This window comes from Zosterops lateralis (genome assembly GCF_965231275.1).
Source record: "Zosterops lateralis genome assembly, chromosome: 8".
In the NCBI taxonomy this organism is placed as follows: domain Eukaryota; kingdom Metazoa; phylum Chordata; class Aves; order Passeriformes; family Zosteropidae; genus Zosterops; species Zosterops lateralis.
Window position 1 is genome coordinate 32024404 of NC_139768.1, and position 26878 is coordinate 32051281.

General features: G+C 46.0%; 1 protein-coding gene across 1 annotated transcript; it reads left to right on the forward strand.

The window, feature by feature from the left end:
• Positions 1-1595: 1595 nt before the first annotated feature.
• On the forward strand, positions 1596-17991 carry MINPP1 (multiple inositol-polyphosphate phosphatase 1; the record flags this gene model as incomplete). The annotated part of the gene is made up of 5 exons (XM_083866420.1): positions 1596-2136; positions 2770-2958; positions 3828-3925; positions 4828-4961; positions 14321-17991. The coding sequence occupies 5 exons, from the start codon at positions 1596-1598 to the stop codon at positions 14718-14720; spliced, it is 1362 nt and encodes a 453-aa protein (XP_083722546.1). The 3' UTR covers positions 14721-17991.
• Positions 17992-26878: the final 8887 nt, after the last annotated feature.

Here is a 26878-nt window from a genome sequence, read left to right on the forward strand (position 1 = left end):
CAGGACAAGGCAAAATGGCCTCAGGCTGTGCCAGGGGAGGCTCAGCTTGGACAGCAGCAGGAATTTGCCCATGGAAAGGGTGCTGAGGCCTTGGCAGGGGCTGCCCAGGGAGGTTTGGAGTGCCCATGGCTGGAGGTGTCCAAGGAAGGGCTGGAGGTGGCACTCAGTGCTCTGGGCTGGGGACAAGGTGGGCATTGGGCACAGCTGGGACTCCATGGGCTGAGAACACTTTTCTCACCTCAATGACCCTGGGATTCTGTGGTTCAGTGATCGAAGTGTGTTCCTTCCAAGTCAAGAGATTCTGTGATTCTATGGAAAAACCCACACATCCCTGCTGACACACACACTGCCGACCCCTGCAGCAGCCACCTACAATCCCCTACAGCATCACTACCTTCAGTGCAATCCAGCCGTTTTTTAGCAAAAAAAAAAGAGCCAAAAACCCTGTGAAAGACCCTTCTTGGCTTTGGTCACTCATTTTGGGGGACAAAGCGAATTCTGAGGGGAGCTGCAGTCCCCTCAGCGTTCCTGGTTTGGGATGAATTTCTGCCATGAAGAAGCAACAAAGAAGAGATTGTACTAACTTTATAAAAATCTTTCTATGCCAGAGCTTCTCTAATGATGGAGATATGCACATCATAGCTGAAGTGTTCACAGAACCCCGAGAAACAGAGAGAGCTTTAAAGTTTACTTCCATAACCTCCCTTACTTGCCCCATTCCCAGCACGGCCTAGATCCAGGATTTGACTGATGTGGTCTTAATATTTAAGTAATTTAAATGCTAATTAGACTAATTTGATGAATAAAACATGGTAGGGATTTGTTAGCAAGTTTCTGCTGTTGCTTTACATCAACAGATAGATTCTGTGAAACAGGACTCCAAGGGACAGCAGCACATCCTGTTACCAGTGGAACAAGGTGCATTTTCGGCAATGGTAAACCTTAGAGTTGATAATACATTGCACAACTGCAGAGGAGAAAGAGGAGCAATTTTAAGTCCTTCAGAACTAGCACATCTTGGACACTGACCACCAAGAAGGTGTGTAGGTTGTCCTGAGCCCACCTGCTTCACGGGGTTTGCTCTGACTTTTATAGACAAAGACAGCGTATCTTGTCTTTGCCTTTTCTCTACTGCAGTCGATCCAGTTGTTCTGCCTTGTACAATTAAAGGGGAATTAAACCATTCCCCTCGTGTCTGGCTGTGTATTGACTCTTTTGTTTTTACTGAGCTCCATGAAGTCGGTGGGGCTCCACAGAGGCAAAGCAGATGCAGAAATAGGCCAGACGGCTCATGGCTCCCCTCGGGGCTCCCCGCCTGGGTACCAGTGTCCCGGGCTGGGGCGGGAGGAGCCGTGAGGGGACGGGAGGAGCCGACAGGGGTCGGGTGAAGCCGTGATGGAGCGGGCGATGCCGTGAGGAGCCGTAAGGAGCAGTGTTGAGCCGAGCGAAGCCGTGAAGGGGCGGATGCAGTCGTGAGGGGCGGGCACAGCCGTGAGGGGCGGGAGGAGCCGGGCCGGGGCGGTCCCGGAGCGGCCGGAGCCGTGAAGAGGCGGCCCCGCTCCGCCTCTTCCTGCGGCAGCCGCGCAGTTGTGGCCATGGAGCCTCGCCGGGAAGCCGGGCTGCTGCCGCTGCTCCTCGTCCTGCCGCTGGCGAGCGCGGGGCTCAGCGGCTACTTCGGCACCAAGTCCCGCTACGAGGAGGTGAACCCGTACCTGGTGAGCGACCCGCTGTCGCTGGGTCCCGGCGCGGGCGGGTCGCTGCCCGCCTCCTGCACTCCGCTGCAGCTCCGCGCCGTGCTCCGGCACGGCACCCGCTACCCCACGGCCGGGCAGATCCGCCGCCTGGGCGAGCTGCACGCCCGGCTGCTCCGCCGGGCCGCGGGAGCCGCCGCCTGCCCCGCCGCCGCCGCCCTGGCCGAGTGGCCCATGTGGTACGAGGAGAGCCTGGACGGGCGGCTGGCGCCGCAGGGCCGGCGGGACATGGAGCAGCTGGCCCGGCGCATGGCCGCCCGCTTCCCCGCGCTGTTCGCCGCCCGCCGCCGCCTGGCGCTGGCCAGCAGCTCCAAGCACCGCTGCCTGCAGAGCGGGGCCGCCTTCCGCCGCGGCCTCGGGCCCACCCTCGACTTCGGCGGCGACGGTGAGTGCGCGACACCCGCTCCTTTCCCTGGGGGAGCCCTTGGCTTTTCCTGAAGGATTCCCAGCTCTCCCAAGGGGATGGGAGACTCCCGTGCCCGCCGTGAGGGCGCGCCAGGTGCTCTCTGGGCCCGCTCCCTGAAGGGGTGAGGGAGACTCGTGCCCCGACTGAATGACTCCCGTGTTCTCCCTGAGTGACTGGGGCAGCCCCCGACCTTCCCTGAGGGATTCCCGGCTCTCACAAAGGGGATGGCGTGCCTCACACCCTCCCTGTGAGAGCTCCATCCCTCTCCTTAGGGAGCCCTGTGCTTTCCCTGAGAGCTGAGGGAGCACCATGACCTCCCTGGGGTGCTGGGGACTCCTGATGCCTTCCTGGGTGGCTGGAAGAATCCCTCCCTGAGGCAGCCCCGATGCTCCCAGAGGGGTTGGGAATGTCCCCTGCCCTCCTTGTAGTTGAGGGAAGGCACAAGACCAGTCCCGCATCCCCATGCCCGGGTTGAGGGGGACCCTGCATCCCCTCCTTGGGGACACGGCTGTGGTGGGTGGCCTGTCCCTTGGAGGGTGCCATGGTGGCCGTGTGCTGGTACCCCTGGGGATAGTGGTGCTCCCCGCTGATGCCCTCATGTTTTGCTTTCAGAGGTGGAGGTTGAAGTTAACGACTCCCTGATGCGGTTCTTTGATCACTGCGCCAAGTTTGTGGCCCTGGTGGAGGAGAATGATGCAGCCATGTGCCAGGTGAACGCCTTCAAAGAGGGGCCTGAGATGAAGAAGGTCCTGGAGAAGGTGGCCAGTGCCTTGTGTTTGCCGGTGGAGGAGCTAAATGCAGGTAAAGAATTCCTGTTGCAGGTGGCTTCGGCTCCAAGGCTGGCCAGGAACAACTTCCATGACGTGTAGTTATGCAGAGTAGGTAATTTAAAGTGGCTGTGACTTGGAGATGCAGTCTCTAATTAAGTGCATGAGACTGTAAGTCTGTGTTGGTGTTGCAGTAATGAATGATTGTTGGATAGTGGTCAGGAGAAGAAGATGTTTGAAAACATCTTTCCTGTAGATTAAATCAGCTTTACCTGGGTTTGGAGGGATTTGAGTGTTTTTCTTTTAATTTTGCTTTCTGGAGCAGATGTAGCTTTTGTGAAACCCATGACAACTCAAGCACATAAATGACCTGAGGAAAGGCAACTCTGTGTGTCTGTGTGGTAACTCACCTGTCCAGAACAGGTGTTCTGAGTTTCCCTGTGTGGTCAAATGGTAGGAACAGACTCCCAAAATAAGTGTTGCTGTTGAGATTGCAGCATCAGGGATGTGCTGGAAACAAAGTTCAGCTGGTACTGCTCATTCTCAGCTGCTGATGTGGAGGGGGAGTTGTCCAAGACCTCATACCTTCTCTGTGTTGACTCTTCTGACCTGTGTGGCTGCACCAGCAGCTGACACCTATTACACATCAGCAGATGGACAGCATTTAATGTGAAATGCTCCTCTTTTCCCCCTGTAATGATGCAATTTGAAGAGCTTGCAGTCCAAAATTTGGATGTTGCACAATAATTCTGTGAAATTGTGTATTTTCGGTGCTTGGTCTTTGCCCTGCCGATTATTTATTGGATTTCATTGTTTGCATTGCCAATCATTTTAGAGGTAAACTGAGGAGAGGAAGTTGCTACTTGTGGTTTATCTCTTGCTTGTTTGTTGAATTTGTTGCAGATCTTGTTCAAGTGGCTTTCCTCACCTGCTCATACGAGCTAGCCATAAAAAATGTGACCTCCCCGTGGTGTTCGCTCTTCACTGAAGAAGATGCCAAGGTACGTGGGACTTGGAGCAGCCTGCTCTAGTGGAAGTGTGGCAGGAGGTTTGGAATAAAGTCATCTTAAATGGCCTTCCACCCCAAACCATGCTGTGTGTTTTTCACATGATAAAATTCACTCCAGGGTATATCCAATGAGGTCTTCTGGGGCCTCTAAGACTCTGTTGTGTTTTGGGGACTGTCAGCTCTCTAAACCAAATAAATACCTGCTGACAAAACCCACTAGAACCCAGACAAACAAGACAAATGTTTGTTCCTCTTCTTTCAAAATAATTTGATGTAACTTTTGATGTTCAATAAGGCTCCCTAAGGCTCTTAAGGAACTTTGCACCCCTGGGAAATGAGATGTTTGCATAGGAAGGTGTTTGGCTAAAAGGTGGGTAGTTAGGAATAAGTGATCTCCTGTGGGCTTCTGTTGAGACCTGCCCTGTTCAGTCTAGTTATAAATAATTCAGCAGGGAGGTGGGAAATTACTTTGATGTCAGGAGTTGTCAGGAAAGGAGCAGAGAATGAGGAGAGCAGCATGTGCTCTTGCATAATTCCAAGGCACAGTTCTGTCTACTTGAGATGTGTGTATGTCCCTGGAACGTGAAAACAGACAAACTGGGCTAAAGGTGAGGGATGGATTCTGTGGGAAGAATGATGAGCCAAAGGCAAAATCAGAAATGCTAAAAAAGCAATGGATAGTGGTTGTCCTGTGATGTGCAGCACCTCAGCTGGCTGTGATTGTTGCCAGATGCTGAATTTGGTCACTCTTTGGTCTGATCTATTGTCTGGATTTATACTGAAGTGGTTTTACCTGGAGCCTTGGTGTTTGGGGTTGGTTTTGTGTCATTGCTGCAGGCTGTGAGCTGTTTGTTTGCCCTTGGTGCAGTAATAACCTGTGAGCTCTGACTTTAGGTGCTGGAATACCTGAATGACCTGAAGCAGTACTGGAAGAGAGGATATGGCTACGACATCAACAGTCGCTCCAGCTGTGTTTTGTTCCAGGATATCTTCCAGCACTTGGACCAAGCAGTGGAAGAGAGTAAAAGGTAAATCAAGAGCCTTCAGTGCTTTGGGTGTGAGCTTTCTCTGGTCAGTCCTGAGCTGGATTTCATGTGAAAGGAAGTTCAGTACTTCCAAACATGGCAACATTAGGAGGGCTGGAGCTTGGGGAATTTTAACAGTGAGAACAAAATTTTTGCCGGAGCAGTATTACTTTAAGAGCATTTTTTTTTTTTTGCTTTCATTGATGCCTTTGTGCTCAGCTAAAGTATTTCCGTCCTTTAACTTGATCCACACAGGCCTTTAGAGGGGATAGTGGTGTTCTCTTCCTGAAGCTTAAGAGGAGACATTGAGTTAAAATGATGAGCTTTTTTGTGAATAATGTCCTTGTTAAAAATAGTTTGTGGCCTAAATGTTAGTTTACAACCTGTGTGTGTGTTCTTTTGTAAACATGGTTAATAATCAGTCACATGAGTTAATACCTTAGCAGATTGGTATGGAAATTTTATAAAAGTTCAGGATATCAAGGATAGGGCCATAAGATTGTATAATGGAAGGAGAGTGATCAGTTTTGTTCCCCTTTAGTGTCATTTCCTCTTCGAGCATTGAGAACCTTTCCATCCTTACATTACACACACTAGTTGCAGCTGTGTCTCAACTGTATATAAAACATCTCTGTAAGTTTAATAATAATTTTTTTAAAACCCAAAATCTGTAGTTGGAAGAAGGAGGTACAGATGGAGATTTCTGATTTATTTGGAGTTGGATCAGCAGTTGCTAAATTGGGAGGTGGGAAGAGCCGGTGTCTGAGGCAGAGCTCCCCAATGCTGTAGTAACTTTGTAGCTTTCAGCATTGGCTGTGGAAGTTCAGCTGCAACACCTAGGGCTCTCGTGTTGTTTGGCCATCACAGAGGGAATCGGGCAGTGGGTGTAAAGGATCAGGACCCTAAATCTTGTAAACTCCCAAGATGGGTGCGCAGTCTTCAGGACGGGCCTCATTCTAAGCAGGAACAGGAAGTGGAAAGCCGAGGAAGCTGAGCGCCACAGGGATGAATGTGTTACTCCCTTCCACAACAGGAGGTGGCAGTCGTAAAGCACTGGAGACTGGGTTTGGTAACCCTGCAGAGGATGTGGGAATATACCAGGGCCAGCTTGTCTGTCTCCCAATCTAGGGAGCAGAGATGCAGCTAATCCCATTTCATCTACAGAGAGAGATTCTCTCTTCATCTCTGCAGAGAGACACCCTGTGGCAGTGTGAGAGTACAGTGAAAAACAAGAAAACACACAAAGAAAAAGATATGCCAGTCTCTAATTTCTTTTTATGGTGATGGTCAACTTCAAGGCACAGGTTAAATATTTTTGCAGCATTTTCAGAAAGTGAACTTTTGTGATGATGAAATGCCTTTCAGTTGAATGTTGTTTCAATTTAATGAAATTAATTCAATTTTAACATTGATTTATAACTGGCTGCTTGCTCTAAAAAATTTAAGAACAAGAAATCACTCAAAAAAATTAAGAAAAATAAATTTACTTCCAGGGCATTATCTTTGCCCCAAAATCCTTTTTCTTTTTGGAACACTTGGGCTATTCAGAAGTAAAAAGGGAAGCATTTCTGTTCTGGGTAAGAAGCTGAGGGATGTGGATTATTTGTTCTGCTCCAGACTTGGCAGTGGAGAGCAGTGTTGGCAAAGCTGTATTATTGTAGTATACTTAAGGCATTTTTGTTCAATGGCTTTGTTCTGTTTTCATTCCCAGTTACAGTGAAATTAAAAAGAGAAAGCCTGTTTCCTTCATGAAGTGATTGTTGCCCTTGCAATCTGTTCACCAAATTTAGTTGCTTTATCAAAGCTTGCTTTTATTTCCTTGTTGGAAAACCCTTCCTGCTGATTAGTCTATCTTTGAGAATATGGTGAAGGTGGTAATAAATACCTATTAATAATTAGTCCCACTTTCAGTTTGCAGTGCAAAAGTTTCAGATGCTTTTAGGCTCTCCCATCATGTGAATTCCAGTATAACTCTGAGGTTTAAACTAGCAATAGTCTGTTCTGTGCAGGTCTTGCTGTACAACAGGATGGTGTTAAAAGCTGTGAAAGGGATAGGTTGGGGGCCAAGGCTCTCTTCCATATAAATTTTCTTAGTTACAAAAATATAATGGAATGTATCACAAGAGATATATGTAAAATTAAACCATTTCTGCTTAGGAAATAGACTTTGGTTAAAAATGTTACTTGTTCCATATCAAACCCATGTGAAATGTACTGCATCTACTTTAATGTTGTAGTTAGGTAGTTTTCTTCTGTCTTCACAATTATAAATTACTGTGTTTTTCCCAAGTCTGTCTGATTAGGGTAGAAAATAGCCAGAGAAGCTGGTGAAGAATTACTTTTCACTGCTGGTTTTCCCAGCAGTTTAATGAACAGTATTTTGCCCACAGGAACTCTGTGTATTGATGAGCAACTCAGGTATTTGGGTGCTTAATACAATATGGAGTTGCTCATCTGAGTTTCAAAATCTTTGCAGCTGCACATTTGGGCAGAGATGGATTTGCAAATCACTTGTGGCACACTTTAAAGCATATCAGCTATTCACTAAAGCTGTTTCAGACTTTTCTTTTTTTTTTTTCCTTCTAGCTTCAAATATTTAGAATTAATTTTTCCTGCTGATGAAAGAATATGATACACCTGTTATTGCTTGTACTGCCCAAATGGGTTACCATAAAGCTCTGGGAACTAGGAGGATGTTTTGTGCAGCCATCTCATTATTTACAGTGTGTATTGATAATACCAGCTTAACTGCACGTATGCATTGGAAAATATTTAGTGGCGGTTTCCTCTAAGAGAGTGGACCGGTCCAAGGTATTAAAAAAAAAAAAGGCTTATTTGAATTTGAATAGGGTTCAAGATCTATTGAAGGTAATCTTTGAGTTATACCACAAAGCTGTACGGTAAACAGACCAATTTGGCAATTTATTGGCAGCTTTTATTGTTGCATGTAATTTGCCTTCTTTTTTGCAGGTCACTTCCCAACACAATTGGTAGCATTTCAGGAGTCATTTACTGCTGTGCCCTAATTGCTCCCTCCAAACCTATGACTCAGTACAAAGGAATAGAATGGGTGATCTAAAACCACTTCAGAGTTCAAAACTCTACAAAGGGAACTGAGCAAAAAAGCTTCTACTTATGCAGCAGCAATGAAATAATTAGATTGAAAACCCCCTTTTGCTCAGGTTCAGAACGTTCAGTCAGGTTTTTTATTGAAACCCCTTCACTGCTGCTGGGGTGAATTTCATTAATAAGCAGTGGGTGTCTGTCAGCACCTCTGTATCATAGTGCATGGTTGGCTTTGATTGCTCCATCTTTCAATGGTGGGACTTCTGACATGACTAAAGGGAGCTTTTGGGGAAGCCAGAGATGTGAAATTTGCCACAGATTCTTGTGGCACATTCAGCAGCATCCCACATTTCTGAAGTGTGTGTTTGCTGACTTCTCAGAGAGCTGGGCAACCCAGGGTCACTCCCCTGGGAATGTGGCTGTTCATCTGTCTGGCCAGAACTAGAGATTTAAAGTTTCTTGGGCCTTTCAGACTCTCCAGTATGTCCTCAATCTCACATTAATTAGTTAATATATGTTTGCTCAGGTTTGATTTGAAAAAGTATCTGAGCAACTTTGATGGAGTGACACCCTTTTTATGAAATACTGAGAAATCCAAATAAAACAGTACCTAGGCAAGTAACAGACAAATGAACTGGTCTGACCAGTGTCCAGCCTAGGCAGAAAGGGTTTGACAAGTCCATCAGCCTCTTGGATTGGTTTTGGCTCCTGATGGATCAGCACTGGGCATTTTGCTGCTGCTGCAGATCTCTGGGGTTTGAAGCAATGGGAGAGGTGGTATCAGCCAGGAAAGAGCCTGTGAAAGTGCAGCAGCTCTGCAGTGAGACACAAGGAGGCCTAGCCTAATTAGCTCTGAGTGATTAAGAGTTGCAGGACTAGATAAGAGCCTTTTAATCAGGGGTTTTAATGAGTTTTGTGTAGTCCAGTCAGCTTTTCACGTTTGCTTTTGTCATGAGTGAGTTGCTCCTTCTGCAACAGAACAAAAATTTTCTCTTGTCAGTATTAAGGGTGGCATTTTGTTGTGTTGGTGCTGATTCTGGGAATGATTGGCGACCTTCTATTTAAGGTGGAAGTTTTGATACATAAGGACCTAATACTATTTGACAAATTTTTTTAAAAACTTTTTTTTTATTGTTCTTCCCACTGGTAAAAACCATCTGAGCTTTAACACTATTTGAAAATTTCTGCTGCCCTCTGAGTGCCACCACTGCCTTCCCTGATCTCTGCTGCTTCCTTCTATGTTTAGGATTTGTCCCGCTTTTCTTTTTTCCTGAAATAAATGACAAGGGAAAGTGAGAAGAGTGAGAAATTAATCCCATAGTTGAAAGCAGGTTTTGGAGTCCTTCGACCTGACTTTTTTATTAGGGAGAAAAGGGACAGAATGTAGTCTAAGCTTGCTTGTTAAACAGGTGTTAAAACTTTCCTCTAACAACTGCAGAGAAGGTATTTTTACATAAGGTTTGAAGGTTGGCCAGTTGAGCTTTGCTGCAGGAAATATTTTGTCTTTTCCCACTATTTCCTGGATTTACTTCTGACCAGAAGTCCAATCAATGCTTAGGAAATAAACTTTGGTTAAAAAAAAGTTTGCTTTTTCCATGTGGAAAATGAACTATCAGCAGTCCTGGGAAGAGTAGGAATGATCTGCTCTTGAGGATGGGTGAGCTGATGCAGAAGATTCAGAGTTAAATCCAAATCTTCTGAGATCCAGGAGAACTAGAATTTGCCTGGATGATAAATCCCACATCTGTGCTTCTCCACAATGCTTTTTTTCCCCATGGTGAGACTTGGCTTTTGGGGTTGTGCTGCTGATTTGTTCAGTACTTTCTTCATTTTTATCTGTGGTCAGATTTATTTAAAAGGTAAAAAAGAAAACAAAAAAAAACCATAAAACCCCAATGTGGGCAGTTCGGGAGCTGGCACATCCAATGAAACCTGCTTGTGCTCTGCTTGCTGAGAGCTCCTTCTGCTCGTTTGGAAGTGCCCCATGAAATGAATATGAAACCAATCACGTTCAAACAAGCTCCTAATATTTCATGGCAGAGGTGTATGCACAGTCCCTTCATCTCCCATCAGATGTGGGAATGAGATTTCCTCAGTGGGCTTTCCCAAACCATGTGCTGGTAAATAAAAGGGAAGGGGAAAGTGGATTGAAATGCCATTAGTAATTGCCAGAGTAGGACGTTGAGAGCTTTGATGCTTCCAACGAGATGCTGAGTCATTGATAGATTGTGACGCAAATCGAGCCTGGAAACACCAAGCCTGCCATTCAATATTTTATCAGCCTCTGCTACTGTTTATCAGTGTTTTGTTGTTATCAGAAATGCAGGGGCAGTTGTAACCTTTGCCTATGTGTATTCTCTGAAGAGGTGATCAGTCATCATTTTCCCCACAATTAAAAATATTGCTGTTTAACCTTGATGGCCATTTTAATTGTCATTGCTGGGTGATAGGAAACCACATCTGAGCTGGAGTCCTGACCCTGGAGACTGAACAGGAGGGCTGGAGCAGTCTGGGAAATCACCGGTGCTGGGGAAAGACCAGGAATGCTGTGCTAAAGAGGCTGTGGAGAACTCAAGGAAGGTTGTGTTGTATCAGGAAACAGTTTTAATCCTCATTAAACTAATCTGGTGGGATAGCTCTGAGTGGAAGAGATTTGTTTTGCCTCCCAAGGCTGTTTGGCCTGTTGGCATGAGACTAAAGCAGGTGAAGGAAAAGCTCAAGCAACACTGAGAATGAGCATCTTGTTTAGTCCTTCTTTTCCCACTTCTTCCCTTGTTCTGAAAAACTTATCTGTGCTGTAATTTGTTTCCTGCTTTGCAAAAATATGCCCTGCTGGGGGTTTTTTTATGATTTACTTTTTGCTCTATTTTTTTGTGATGTACTTCCATTTCAACATTCCTACTTAGCATCAGCTAGAAAGTAAAGCCAAACTTTGCTTAAAGCCAACATTGATAGCCAGAATATTGTGTTGTTTTTGGTTGGTTGGTTGGTTGGTTGGTTTTTTGTCTTGGCATTTCTAAAGCCTCTTTTGAGTAGTGGGATGTGAAATCCATTCCCTGTGGAGTCAGTAATGCCTGTGTGAGGGTGTTTTGGAGATTCAAGCAGCATATTTGCATTCCCAGCTTCCCTCTTAGTTAACGAAACAAAGACCACCATGCAGCTGGGACAACACGAAAATACAAATAAATAAGGAAAAAATTTAAAAAGCAGCTCCAGGAGAGAATCAGAATTCCAAGCCAGTCTTGTAGAAATAATGTTCCAGACTAGTACTGCTGAGCACCTTGATGAATCTGATACACCTTAGAAGTGTTAGGATGGCTCTTTAAAAGGAAAATATTCCTCTTGGAGCTTTTGGGAGGGATCAGCAAGTATAAAATAGGGTGATCTGGTAGCCACAGTCATGATTTCCAAACATCTTTCCAAACAGGTTTCCTTAAGAAATCAAGCAGGTGGGGTTAAGGGGAAAGGTCCTTCCACAGGGGAAAAAATTGATAAAATTACAAGAAATGGAGGGTAGTGACAGCTGATTGATTTTTTTTTTTTTTTTTTTTTTTTTTCCTAGCTGAGATAGAGCTGGAAAGATCTGACCTGCTCAAAGTGTTGTAAATGATGTAGGAAAAAGAAGTGACAAGTTCAGTGGCATTGCAAATGTAGCAGTTTTATTCAAGATAAATAAGATGGAGTGTTTCTACTAGAAAGATTGTGAAAGGTCCTGGGGAGTCTGACTGGGCTGGAAAACTGCAGAGCTGTCAAGTAATCCACATGGGGAAAATGACCTTCTTATCTCCTGTTGGATGGAATCTGGGAGAACTTACTGCTCAGGGGCTGAGTTAGGAGGTTGTTGTGGCTGTCTGAGATATCTCAAACTTCAGGCAAATGGGGTTTGGAGCAGCCTGGTCTATGGAAGGTGTCCTTGACAGGGACAGGGAGTTTGGAATGTGATGATCTTTAGTGTCCCTTCCAATCCAAACCATTCCATGTTGGATATCAGGAATTAAGCAGAGAGCTCATGGGTGTAGTATCAATTTCTGTTTAGCTTATGGTTCTTGAGTATTGTGCATTTTGATATTCTGATCTAAAGAGATATAGCTCGTGGAAAATTGTGGAAGGACTAAGGTAGGATTGCAACTTGGACAGAACACCATTGCAAAACTGTGAGTAGAATGGATTAAATGAGACATGGCATCTACAAATAGAAGAAATGAAGAGCGATGTGTGAAGCTGTGCAACTCCTTGCCACAGGATTTTGTGTGTGCTAGAAATGCATGTGGATTGAAGGAGAGATTTGGCAAAGGACTGATTCATTACCTAGAAGCCACCTCTTGCCCTGGACACTTCTGAGCTGGAAATTGAAGGACATCAAAGGAATGGCCTTCTGTTTCCTTCCATAGACATCTGCATCTTGCTGCTGTGACAGGAGGGATGTGAATGTGTCCTAAAATCTAAAAATAGTTCCCTGCAGGTGTGTGGATGGGAAGAGGACACATGCAAACTGGTCAAGTGGACAAGAGAGGGAAGGGATTCAAGGATCCAAAAGCTTTACAATTATTTTAAAATGAGTGAAGGGGTCATAAATAGCAAGGAGAGAGCATGGGCAGGAACACTGATTTTGGGGGAGCTGGAAGAGTGTGGTGAATGTAAAGATCTTGGTGCAACAAAGGCATAGGTGGGAAAAAATAGTGTCTCCAGAGAGGACCTTTATGTGGTTTGAAAGCTGCTGCTTTTGAATAGAAAACAGAGGCAGGGTTTAGATATATTTTTCAAGGGATGTTTTGTCTAAAGGGAGAGTCTGAGGAGTGGCATCAGAAGGACTTAGGCTCACCAGGAGCATGGTACAAGGTATGTGTCAGACTGCACAAACACCATGGCTGCACTGAGCTGGTAGGGCCCATCCTAGCCCAGCACTGAATTCCTGCTGAGCTGTCCAAAGTTCCAGTCTGCAGGCAAGTCTCACAGTTAACCATTTTTCCCTTGCTTTGGGTTGGAGCACAGGAAGCACCTCCTTTTCAGGCCAATCAAGATATGTCTCCTGAAAGCTAAACCTGTATTTACTTGTGCTAGATCAAGTGACCTGGGCCACTTGGAAATGGTCCCCAAAAGCCATCATCCTTCCCCAGAGCAAGGGTCAGATTTTCCTCTTGGCTGGTGCTCCCTGGCACAGCCAGCCAGCTCTTATCTCCTCTTGGCTAAGCAGCGTGTAACCTTCTGTTACATAAAGTGTCTTTGGTCATGGGACGAGTCTGTGACCTGTTCCTGAGGGAGCATCCTCTCCTTCTGGACTGACTGGTGTCCTCAGGAATTGGTAATGGCAATATTCCTGCTGGTCGTTTGGACTCTTAAACTGGGGAAGGACAACTGTTGTCCTGCATCACTGGATCACTGTCTTCAGACTGAATTTGGTAAATGCTGCTGATGATTTGAAGGAGACTCTCTCACACCCAGTGAAGGGCTTGACTGTATATGTGAGCTCCCTTCCCTGCCCTGGACAGGCTCCAGCCCCTCCAGGGCTCTCTGGCCATGAGAACTGGACACAGCCCTGGAGGTCCCTCAGCAGGGCCAGCCCAGGGGACGGGCCCTGCCCTGGGCCTGTGGCCACCCCATGGCTGGCACAGCCCAGGGGCCATTGGCCTGGTGCCCCCTGGGCCCCCCTGGGCTCCTGTCCAGCCACTGGCACAGCACCCCCAGGGCCTTTCCCCACGGGCCCTTTGCAGCCCCTGTGCCCCAGCCTGGAGCTGCAGGGCCTGGGCTGAGCCCAGGGCAGGACCCGGCACTGGGCCTTGCTGACCCTCACTGTGTTGGCCTTAGATCAATGCTTGGACGAAGTTTGGGAAGCAGCATTTAAAATGCCTTTACCAGACTGAGGTTCATGTCGCCCTGATTTTTCAGCCTTCTGATAATTTTCACATTTCTACTGGAGCTTTCTCACACTTGTAACAAAAACTAATATTTTGTAAACATGCATTCCTTTCCAGGGGGAAGGACAACTTGATAGACTTCTGAGTTGACCGCTGGGGTCAGAGAGGTGTTACTCTCATCTCCCAATCCCTGAACAATTTCCAAACCCTATTTAAACCCCAAATCACAGTAAACTTCCTCTTTCTCTCCTCATTTCTCAACTTGACAGGTGAGTGTGGTTCCTTCATGTCCTCTAGCAAGTTTCCCAAGCAGGTTTTTCTCAGGAGTGACACAGGTTCCAGGTGCCCTTCAGCCACGGTCGCTGGCAGCTGTGCCATGTGTTGGTGTTTTGTTTAAAGCACAAGCTCTTGCTCATCCCTTCTGCCTCTTTTCTTTTGCAGCTCCAAACCCATTTCTTCACCTTTGATTGTCCAAGTTGGGCACGCAGAGACCCTGCAGCCCCTGCTTGCCCTGATGGGTTACTTCAAGGACGACGAGCCTCTCCTGGCCAACAACTATGCCCGGCAGGCACAGCGGAAGTTCCGCAGCGGCCGCATCGTGCCCTACGCTGCCAACCTGGTGTTCGTGCTCTACCACTGCGACCGTGTCAACGCTTCCCAGGAGGAGTACCAGGTGCAGCTGCTGCTCAACGAGAAGCTGCTGGCCTTCCATCACTCCAACGAGACCACCTCCACCTACACAGACCTCAAGGAGTACTACAAGGACATCCTGGAAAACTGCCACTTCAAAGAGGAGTGCGAATTGCCCAAAGTGAATGTCACAGCTGTCGATGAACTGTGAGGGAGTGAAACTGAACAGTGTTCTTCAAATCGGTCTGGGTTCAGTTCCACAGGCTTTAGGAACAAGCACTTTGGATGATTTGCTGCTGCTGTGTTGATTTTCTAACCTTGCAGATCTGGGGGGTTGTCTCAGCTCGGTACAATGGTTCTCTGTTGCATAAGCAGAACTACATAAACAACAGCTGTCACAGGGAAGTTGTAAAAAAATGTGTGATGCAAGACAAAAATACCTGTGTGTTTATATGTGCAAATAAGCTGATTTCATTGGTCACTTCTGTTATGAATGGGCCATAGATGGATTTAAGAGCTGGGGCAACTTCTATTTTATTGAATCTGAAGGTGGTTGGACTGATTCAGTGTCGGTTTGTGCTGCCTGTGTTTCTCGCTGCTGTTTTCCTGTGCCACGCATGAAATATTTTAGACCTTTTTTTGATCCTTTTCCCAAGCTTCTAGAAGGGAGAGGGTACACAGTTCTTCTCCACAGCTGCACAACTTCTGCCTGGACAGTGCCATTTCTGCTTTAGGCACTTCAAAAGTAGGAGGAGTTCCTGCATGCATCATCTGCTTCATAAAGGGCAAGGAATTAAAAGTCCTAAGGTCATCATCGACCCATCCTGCATAGCAAGTTAGTCTCCAGGGTAAGTAAATTATCTTTAAAAAGAACTAGGAAGAAAAGAAATAAAAGTGAGGGAGTGGAAAGTAGCCACTCTTCCTTTAAGGTGCTCTGGGGACTTGCAGCAATTATTCTCTAAATACTCGAATGTCCTTTCACTAACACTATCCCTTTCTGGTGTTACTTGGGCATTCAGGTCAGGCTGTGCCATGGCTCTGACTCTCTTGGTCCTGGCCAGGTGATGACAGTTTTCCTACCAGCTCTGGCTGGAAAGCATGTCAGATGTCTCCAGCCTCCTGCTTGAAACGGAATTGTTGCAAACTCTAAATCCAGGTTTTTGAACTGTATCAGGATTGGGCTGTGACTTGGCTTCTGCTAACTTTAAGGCACCAAAGAAGCTGCCACTTATGTGGGCCTTACACATTTGATGTGTCACCTTGCTTTTGAAATGCAGCTGGATTTAAAGAGGTGAATGGCATAGGACTGGTGATATTTTAAAGCAATTGCACTTTAAGTATGTTTCCTTGTGCCTGGAAGCTGGGAAGTATTTTAGATCTCTGCAGTGTGATAGCAAAAGGAAAACTGAAGATAACTGATGAGAAATGTCTGAATTAAGTCAGATAAAGATTCCTTCATCACCTGCAAGGGAATGGCTGTTTGGCCAAGTTGCCCCAAAGCAAGTAAGGGTATGGATTTATGGTGCTGGTAGCTCTTGAAGTGTGCACGCTCACCATCTGATGAGCAGTCAGAGCTCACCCTGTAAAGTGGGGTTTACTTTGCTGTGTTTCCTGGGCAGGAGGTGAAGATTGGGAATAAATGATTAACACAGCATAGCCTGCAGCAGTTGAGGGTATAAATGTCTATAGTGCACCTGGTAAGTCCATTCTGTAGACTCACCCCCAGAACTGGGAACTTAATTGCTGCAAAAACAGAAAAAAGAAAGCCAAACTCCAAGCTGAGAAGTTTACACTTAGTGTATGGGGTTTTTTTAAATTATTTTCCTGAGGACTCAACTCAGAGAGCAACAGCAAAAACCAGGTGTTCAATTGCTCCTTAACTTACAGCTATGTAAATATGAAGTGCTTTTATATACTGTATATTAAGTAGGAAAAAAGTGACAAAATACTAAGGGCATTTCCCTACCTGTGATTGTAGGGCCCTGTTTGATTAGTGCACCACTTGCTGCAGAGAACAAGAGATCACTGAAGATACTGATTCCAATATTTCAACACTTGCCTGTGTTAAATCCCCAGCTCTTTCTGGAGCTGAAGAAATGGTTAGGGAGGAGTTCAGTGCTGCAACAACCAGAGAAATATAGGTCAGGATAATTGTCAGCCCCTGCACAGGACTACTGCTCAATCACCTTTGCATGTCTCCTTTTTCACATGATCCTACCTTGAGACTAAGTCAACTGATGAAAATGGTTATGACAGATGCCAGTGAGGAACTGTATTGCAACATTCAAGTCAGGCTACAAAGAACTGAGCCTTTGTTTAAAAGGCAGTTAAGTTTGGAAAGAGCAGATACGAGAGTGCGAAAATCCACCTTTGAACAAATATTTTTTTTCTGTGAGTCAGTGATGATTCATGAACAGAAGGGATGAAAGCCTGACTATGGGAGATGAATGGAGGATTCTGTTGTCAGTTCAGCAAGACTGATTTCAAGACATCACCTTTGTTAAAAGATACATCCTTCTTGCTTAGGGAGGGAGGAATATATTGCACTTGACTGCTTTTTTGATTGTGTGCCAGATGAGGTGCAGGAACCAAAAAACTCCTATTGTGGAGTGCCCTCAGAGCTGTTCCCTGTTCTGCCTTGGAGCCCATGTCCTCATACCCCAGTGTAACAGATCTCTCTTCAGTGGCTGTCAGCAGTTAACTGGGGAGGAATATGTGCTGCTGGGGCCCTGATCTGTGCTCAGAGGATGCTCTGACTCACTCCTTTGGCAGAATTAGAGTCTTAGTGTGGAAACTTTGCGTGGTTGTGGCACTACAGAAGTGTTGGGACATAAATACTCTGGGCACTTACTCTGGTACTTAGCACTGGGGAGGTAACTTCCCTCCAATCCTTTTGTCTGATTAACAAAGACATTTGTTGAGATACTTTAAAAAAAAAAAAAAAAAGAAAACTAAAGTGGATCAAAATACTTCTCCAGAATTGGGCACTAGCTCAGTTTGCAGTGTTTGATCAGGCTACCACATCTCCTGGCAATGCACATTCCCACATCCTGCAAAAGTCCTGCAAGACAAATAATGCTCTCTCCTCCTTCCTGTGACTCTGGAGGCCTCATCTCAGACATCTGTCAAGGACTCTCTTTGCAACCTTTCTGAAACTGGAAATTCTCACTGATGGGAAATACCAGCAGTGTTCTTGTATGCTGGCCTTCAAGATGTGTGAAGTACATTTTAATTTGTTGAACGTTTAATCTTTCTGGCAAGTGAATTTCTTTTCTGTCTAGTAAGAGCTGCTGTTGTTCTGGTTAATGTGGAGCTGTCAAATGCAGATTTGTAATGATCTTGGACTAACTGGATGAATTTGGAGAACTTGTGGATTTTTAGTGCTGTGAAATAAAACTGCACACTTTCTTCATCTGTTTTCTGAGCAGCAATAATGACATGATTCTTTGGAATCGTGGTTGTGTTTTCCTTCAAAATACAGCAGAGAGGTTGCTGTTACATGTGTTGGTGTCTCTGATTGTTTTAAGTCATCAGATTTCTCGATGGCTAATAGAAAATGCCTTAACTAGGTTTTTACACTCACATTTTGAGGGGACTAAAAGACTTACTCTTGTTTCCAGGAACCCTGGTATAAAAAGCAGAACAATTTCCTGACAAGGTTTTTGCAGATGCAAGAAGATGTGGTGGCTGGGATGGCATCATTTTCAATTAAGGGCTGTTTCTGCATCTTCTGTGAAAGATGTATTAGTTTGTAAGACAGCTGGAAAGGGAAGACAATAGAGGATGTTTTATTTAAAACTGGGAAAAGCCCCCAAACTGTGCACTCATAGGCAAAGAAGTGAAATGCCTCTCAAATTAAGATACCACATAAAACCTTTGGGGAAGGAGCACAATCACCACCATCCTTCTTCCCCTCTCCCTGTTTTTGTGCCTATAATACATTAAAGAGTTGTTTGTTGTCTAACTTTTCAAAGGTAAGGTAGTATTATCAGGTGCTGCTGAGGCAGGAATAATGCCTTATCTTTAAAGTGTTACATTCTTGCTTTCTTGGGCTTTAAATTATAGATTTTCTCCTGACCTGACTGGCCTAGGGGAAGGTCAGGAGCGAGGAGATTCAGGCTAACAGCATGTGGCATTTATGGTGGTAAGCGCGTTTATTTAATTTAACAATTCCTTTGAGTTTAAAGGGAGCATTGTTTTTCTGACATTCTGCTGAAAGGTTAGAGCACACCTCTTTACTGTCTTCAGTTAGCAGAAAGCAATCCCTCATCTTCAGGGAAGAAGGGATTGTTGTGGAAGGAATAGTATGGAGGGAGTGAGGTGAATTTTGTGTTATTTATTTAGGGGTCAGAAAAGCTCTGCAGGCTTGTCCACATTAGTGACCTGTAGCTCTCAAATGCTTCCCTGGCTGTGATAACAGAGCCTGAACCTCTTACAGAGCTAGAAGGTGCCCAGGTGATCCTGGGAACCACTCCAGAAAGAGAATCCAGGTGGGATCAGGCTCAAGGTCCTTCAGCCTGATGCCCTCTGGCTTTTGGTGGGACGTGATGCCTTGAGCATAGGAACAGAGCAAACACTCCTAATTGTAGCTATAGGGGTTTTTTGAGCAAAGGACAGTGGATTAGTGTTTAGCTTTATGTATTTCTCCTAAGGAATTTCTCTTCTTTATGGATCTCCTGCTGCTTTCCTAACCCAAAGGTAGGGCTCTGCCCCTGGGCTCAGGTGAGACCCCACCTGCAGAGCTGCCCCAGCCCTGGGGCCCAGCACAGGAGGGACCTGGAGCTGCTGGAGAGAGCCCAGGGGAGGCTCCAGGATGAGCAGAGGGATGAAGCAGCTCTGCTGGGAGAGCTGGGATTGTTCAGCCTCGAGACAAGAAGCTTTGGGGTGACCCAGTTGTGGCCTTCCAGGGCCTGAAGGAGCTCCAAGAAAGGTAGGGAGAGATTTTAGACAAGGGCTTGGGGTGCCAGGACACAGAGAATGGCTTCCCAGTGCCAGAGGGCAGGGCTGGATGGGATATTGGGCAGGAAATGTTCCCTGGGAGGGTGGGCAGGCCCTGGCACAGGGTGCCCAGAGCAGCTGTGGCTGCCCCTGGATCCCTGGCAGTGTCCAAGGCTGGGCTGGACACTGGGGCTTGGAGCAGCCTGGGATGGTGAAAGGTGTCCCTGCCCATGGCAGGGGATGGAGTTGGGTGGGCTTTAAGGTCCCTTCCAACACAAACTTTTCTGTAATTCCATGACCACTTGGCAGTGCAATGTGGTGGATGATGGAGCTCATCTGGACCTTTGGGAAGGTCCAGCTCCTCATTTGAGCCTCCTGCTAGACTGGAATTTCAGCCATGTTTCCAGGAGCTTTGATTTGAAAACAATGAGAGCTTCCAACATTCTCAGTTAGCAGAGTTAGTTACCATATGCAAATGGTGAGGCTTGGCACGTGTTCTGGAGCAGTTCTTGTGATACAGATCTTGTTTCAGTGCTGTCCTCCTCAACACCAGCAATTCATCCCATTCCTTGGAGCACTTTTACTGGGAGAGGAGTTAAACACTTGACCTCTTTGCATTCCACTTGTACTACTTATGACTTCGATTTTCTTTTCCCCACATGGGAGGGGCTCATCTTGATTCTTTCTTCCTTGTGCTGAAGTTATTCTGTTCTCATTGCTACTTTGATTTTTGGCTTGGTTTTACCCTGTGCCTATAAATATGTTTCCTGGGCCACACTTGCACAACACTGTTCAAGGTGAGGCTGTGCTGTTGACTTGAAAAGGAGTGAAATGATAATTCTTGTGAACTTTTCTAGGTTTTTATTTCACACTTCCCCCACATAAAACAGCATCCCAAAGATGTCCTCTGTGTATGACGTATTGCTCCTTCTTGCTATTAATGCTATTTGCTGCTCTCTGAGGATTTTGGTTGCCTAAAAATACTTCTGAAAATTGGAACAACTTTCTAATATTTATGAATGTGCAATATCCTGTATTTTTTTAATTATGATAGTCTGAAATGAATAATTGGTTTGTTAGACTAAATATATGAGGGATGAGGTAGAGGGAATATTTTTCAAACTATCAGATAGTTATGTCCAAAGCACAGGGAGGTGGCTCTCGATCCTCTGTGATCCCACCTTTGTGCTGGATCAGCCAGGACAGAGTTGGCTTTCTGGGTTGTCAGGTCATGTCCAGCCTCTCATTCACCAATCAATATAAAAAAACCAACCCCTTGTGCTCCAGTTCCTGGTTTATGTGCCAGAAGAGAGATTTGAAGACCTGAGCGGTTTGATTTCAGCCTGTAATGGTATCCTCACCCTTTGTCTCCCTATTCTGTCCTGACATAGTCACTGATCTGCCTGATCCCTCTGGAGATGCCACTTGCATCTCATTTCAGTCTTTGCTTTTCCAGATCTGATAAGTTGGTCCCTCTTCATCTCTCCTCCTCACCTGACTTATTTCATGTGTGTGGTGGCTTGTTTCACTTCAGTTCCTTTCAACTTTATGACCACCATTGTCCTTGGTTTTCCAGATGCGCTCTAACGAACAGCTTGCTGCTGGCAGGGAGATCTGCCCGCCTTTCTTCTTGGGAAGGTTAATCATTAGGCCACTGAGGTTTTTATATTTATTTGGTTGGTTGGGGTCTGTTTTCTGTGGCCCTGTAGAGGATGCTCTGGTTCCCATCTGCTGCTACAGAACTTTCTCACCAGCTGCCACAGGTCATTTCTTGCACACAGATTTGTGTAGAACAAATTTTACTTTTTGCAATACAAATAACGTTCTTAACTGTATCCTGCATTTTGCCTGCATTCCTGCTGCTTTTATTATCCAGGACCTGCTTCCCCAGGGCCTCGTGCTTCCAGCCCTCTCAAGCATGAAACATATGCAAAGTCCTGCTGGGTCTTGGCTTTGCAGAAAAGCCTTTGGGGTTCAGATTCCATCTCCCATAACTCAGAATTATCAGGCTGTTCTTCAGCTCTTGTGGGCCTTGGTGTGGCAAAGAACAGCACATCTTTCCTCTGCAGGGAATGCAGGCTCTGCCCTGAACCCACCAGCAAGGATGTTTGGGTTTACAGGGGTTGATTATCCCTGGGGATAATCAGGTTTTCCCTTTGCCTTTCTTCTCCTGGGTTTGAGGTCAAGTGAGATGGATCCTGCAGTTCCCATGGAGTAGATCTCCCCTGTCTCCATCTGCATCTTTTCCAGGCAGAACTGGAGGAAAATGCCACTCCCAGCATGCCATGGCCTGACTGTCCTGTGCCCCTGTGCTCCATGCGCCTGCTCAGGCAGGAAGGAGGTGGTGACTCAAAGGTGTTCTTGATAGGTTCAGGTCCTTTTCTTTCTTGCTTTTATTTTGCTTTTCCCCCAGGAGGTGCTGCATGTGTTGATGAAACCCTCCTTTGGGCACAGGGCTGGAGTTGGGTGTCAAAGCCAAATCCAGGGCTGTGCTGGGAGCTTCCAGCTGGATGAGGCAAGACAAGGAGCAGCAGAGTCTCATGTGACCTACTTCTCCAGCTCTCCCACACAGCCTGCAGAGCAGAGCCCTGAGCTGGAGGAGACAGCCCTGCTGGTACATGAGGAATTGTTCCCATCCTGTGTGCCAATTTCAGCAGTTTTGAACTCCATCATGGTTATTGGGCCACTCTGTCCAGAGAAGCTGTGGCTGCCCCTGGATCCCTGGCAGTGTTCAAGGCCAGGTTAGATGGGGCTTGCAGCAGCCTGGGACAGTGGAAGGTGTCCCTGCTCATGGCAGGGGGTGGCACTGGATGGACTTTAAGGTTCCTTCCAACCTAAAGGAAATTTGTTTATCCAAACAAATCAGTGTTTGAATAAAGCACCCAACACTGTCACAAAGAGTAAGTGGTCACCCTGATTTTTTAGAGCTTATCACCTCTACCTAGGAATGGCTGTTCTGTGAGAGTAGTAAAAAGACTTCTCTGGATTATTCTAAAAATAGCAAAATTGAGATTGAGTTTACCAAACCAGGAGAAGTTTCCTGTCACATGGTTTCCTGTGAGAACAGTTGCTTTTCTTAGTTGGTGGCAGCACACATCTGTCATGGTTGACAGCTTGCCTGGAAATCTGTGTGACAAATCCCACTTAGGAAATGGTACAGGGGGAGAAAAGTGCTATGATCCAGTAGTGTAATGCAGATCCTAAATCTGCCTCTGCACAGGAGTGAAGACAAGTGAAAAAAGATGGGGCCTGTGGGGTTTTCCCTGTGCTGCCTGGAAAAGTGCTTGGTGCTCCTGCTCACAGGTGTCTGGAGCTGGAGGGAGTGTCAGGTAGGAGCTGCTGTCACAGATGGCTGCTTTGTAAAGGGATTAGGATGAAATTACACTTCAAAATGTGATAGGAGCTGACTTCCCTACCTGTCTGTGCTTGTCCAGCTTTAGCACTGCCTGGCCCTGGAGAGGCTGGATTTTAAATTGGCCCTTCTTTAACTGATTCTGCTTCAATCACAACTGTCCTGGTGGCAGTTTTATCCAGCCTGGTATCTTTGTAGATATCTTTGGCCTTTTTCTTCTGCCAGCCTGCTTTTGGAAAAAGATATATGTGGCTTCTAATCTGGCTTCCTGAGTTCCCAGATTACTGTAGGGAAAGTGAGTCTGAAAAAATTCCAGGAGCTGAGATCTTTATTCTGGTATTGCAAAAGGAACAAGGTAGGGATATGGGGCAAAGTCTGTGATAGGGATAAGGAATCACATAGGGCAAAGGCAACAGACCCATAGTAGATAATTACACTCAATAAATAAATATCTTTACTGCAATATGACACACCACAAAAGGATAAGAATCCTGGTTTTGCTTTCAATGAAAGATATTTCTAAAGTCAATATTCCCTTCCTTGTAGAGTGTTGTCCAAGCCCTGGTAGGGATATATCTTTTATATGTTATAGATTTTCTAATCTTGGCCCTGTGGTGTGCAATCAGAAGGAGAGCATGACGTCTGTGTCTGCAACTGGGAACTGGGATTGCTCTGTGCTCTCTGGGACTGGCAGGGAAACCTCAAAAGCACTGCAAGTTTATAGACAAGCAAAGAGAAAAAGAGAAATATAAATACAAAAAAAAAAAAAAAAAAAAAAAAAAAAAAGTGAGTGAGAAAAATCAAGGAGCCCTGTCAGAACTTAGTTTATGGATCTGGTGGGCAAAAGGTGATGCCCAGGAAGTTCCACCTGGACAGGAGGCATAATTTCTTCCCTGAGCACATTGTCCACACAGCCTGGGGGGGCTCCTCCCTGGGGCTGGTGCAGAGCTGTGTGCACACAATGCTGTGCCCTGTGCTCTGGGATGGCCCTGCTGGGCCACGGAGGGGACACCAGGTGCCCACCCAGCTCCTTCAGCCTCAGCCAGCCTGGGATCCTGTGCTGAGCAGTGCTTGGAGGACAGGACACGTTTGTACCTACTCTAAAAAGGAAAGTGACAGAAGCAGCTGTCAGATTGTATATTTTGCATTTTTACCATTTCCCCAATGGTTATGGGGATTTGGTATTTGTGGGATGCCCTCCCCAAGGCTGGACCAGTTGCACTGGGAACCTTCAGAACTGTCAGTGCAGCCTGGAGGGCATGTGAGATAACAAGATCCTGCTGGGGAGCAGGAGTGAGTGTGTCACTGGGGTGTAAAATCCTGGCAATCCCACCTCTGGATTGTCATTGTGAGCTCTGCAGCACTAGGAGAAGACCCAAGTAGGTGCAGAGCATGTTCCTGGCTTGGGCTTCTCTCTCCCGTTGTGAAATCCTGGCAAACTGGTTTTGAACTTGGTTTCTGGCTGGAGCAGTCCCCAGCAGCAGTGGGTGTTGCCAGTGCTGGAGGCTTCAGTGCCTGGTTTCTTGTGGCTTCTGGAGCTCTTGTTCTCTCAAACAGCTTTTGGAAGTTGGGGATGATCCCATGTGTTTGAATTATAGAACAAGGAAAGGAAAAACATTTCCTGTTCTCATCAAAGTCCTGATTGCTCACTCCAGGAAGCAATGCCCCAACCTGGATCTCTGGTGCTTCCAGCAATCTGTGCCTTGCTTTCATAGCGTATTTCTGATTTGACATCTCACAAATGAGGCTTTAGGGCTGCAGATCCACCCTTGACTTATCCACAGAACTCAACCCTGTTTGTCAAAGGGTGAAAGGTGAGGTGGATAAGCTGGAAGTGCTTGTTGGGGCAGTTCTGTATCTCTGGTATCTCTGCGGGCCGATGCCAGAGATGTTACGTGTGTTCCACTGGGGAATATTGAGGTTTCAAAGGTACTGATCCTAATGCACTGGGGACAGGACGAGCAGAATTTGTCACATTCCCGCTGACTGGAGGATGCTCCATTAGCTGGGTGACACTTTGGAAAAACAAAGCCAGAGAATCTGAGAAGAAATGGTGCTGAAGGCAACAACCGTGCCTCCATCATTTGAAAAACTAAGCACAGCACTGAACCTTCATCTGCAGGTTCCCCGGTGCTAGGAAAGCAAATTAACAAGAGCAGAGGCAGCCTCAGTGCAGTAGTTTTGAGTGCAGGAAGTAGTGGAGTGCTTTTCCACCTAGCAGTCATCAAATAAGGGAATTCCTGCAAGGATTTAAGAGTATAGTTGTGCAAAGTCAGGGACAGTGACCTTCCCCCTGTATCTTCCATGTGGGAGAACTCTGCAAGGCACAGCCCTCTCCTTCCATGGCATTCCCCAGAGGCTGCAGCACCTCTGGGGCTGATACCTCGGGGCAGAAAGGATGTGGCCTCCTAATTTCCACCTCTGCTACGTTGTAGGTGGCAGAATGTGTTGGTGAACCTATCCCACTGCTCGTGGCCAGCTTGTGAACATTGACGTGAGTGTTGGTGCTTTGGGGCAATTTCTTGGCTAATGCTGGGACAGGAATTTTGACTAAGAAGGTGATTTGGAATGGGGAAGATGCATGGAGCAAATGCCTCACAAGCAGCTGCTTGCTGGGCCTGTTTAGGGGAGTTATAGATTCTACTCTCTGTTAGCTGGTTGCACAATGGGCTCCTAAAACAGCTTTTTCTCTAGGGATTTATTGTCTCTGGGATCAGGGTGTCAGGGCAGTACAGACTTTGCAGGAAAATGCTGAATCCCAGTGCACAAGGGCAGGTCACAGGGAGCATGGCTTTCTTTAGTCTTTCCCAATAAGAAGAGGAACAACAGTTTCCTGTAAGCAGAGTGGGAATCCCCACAAATAAAAATATTCCCTGTAATAATAAAATCACAGAATGGTTTGAGTTGAAAGGGATCTTAAAACTCATCCAATTCCACCCTGTGCCATGGCAGGGACACCTTCCACTGTCCCAGGCTGCTCCTAGCCCTGTCCAGCCTGGCCTTGGACATTTCCAGGGATCCAAGGGCAGCCCCTGCCTCCTTTGCTGGGCTGCTGCTGCTTTCCCTGGCTGTGTGAGGCCAAAGCTCTTGTTCAACACTCCAAGAAATTCTTTGATGAAAATTGAGTGTCACTAATTTGCGTGACTCTTCAGGTAAACTACTAGATTTTTTTTTCTTTCTTGCTTCGTTTCTGATTGTTTCATCAGTTACTTCCTTGAAAAGCCCCACACAAATTAAAACTTGTGACAATAGCCAATCATATTTAGTTATTATAGCTTAATGTTACAAGAGTTCACACCATTCTTTGCCATTGTGCTTGGGAAAAACAGGTGAAAAACAGGTGAAAAACCCTTGGATCTCTTATACACAAAATATTATTTATTCAAATTCCCAGGCAGATTGTGAGCAGTCAGTTTAATTCCTAGAGGGAAATAACTTTGATGAAGTTGGAAGTGAAGAATGATGCAACAAATGGAGATAATGTTGACTCATATTCTGTCTCACTGATAGGTATCATGGGGAAACATGGAGGTGTTACATGCTCTGGATGGTAATTTTTCTGTTGCATTGTGACCCTACTTTTCTGTCTTTCCCCTTTCCTTTCTACAGCTCACTTTTAATAATAAAAAAAAGTTTTCCTTCAAAAATGCCCTCTCTAGAACCAGCTGTGTGTCGGGGCAGGATGATTTAGAGTGGTCTGTTGTTAGAGAAGCCCCTCTTTGTGCCTTTCGTTCTTCACAATTCCCTTTGTGCTGCTCCTTGTTCTTCAGTAAATGTGTTTCCCTGCTGGCCTTGGTCTGCTGGGCAGCTTTTCCTCCCTTCTGCTTTACTGAAGGTACAGAAAGGCAAGGTAACATGGAGAGGAAGTAAAGATGTGAATTTAAATGTCCCAAGATGGACTTTTCCAATGGATATTGCACTTAGCCTTCTTTCCCTGTTCTTCCAACCTTGCTGTGTTGTTTCCATGGCAGAAATTTAATCTGCCCTTAATTGAGGAAAAACAATATGAGGAAAAGTAGGGAATGAGTGATGCTAAAAAGCAACCCTGGTATTATTCAGCTGAGCTAATCTCGAATGTA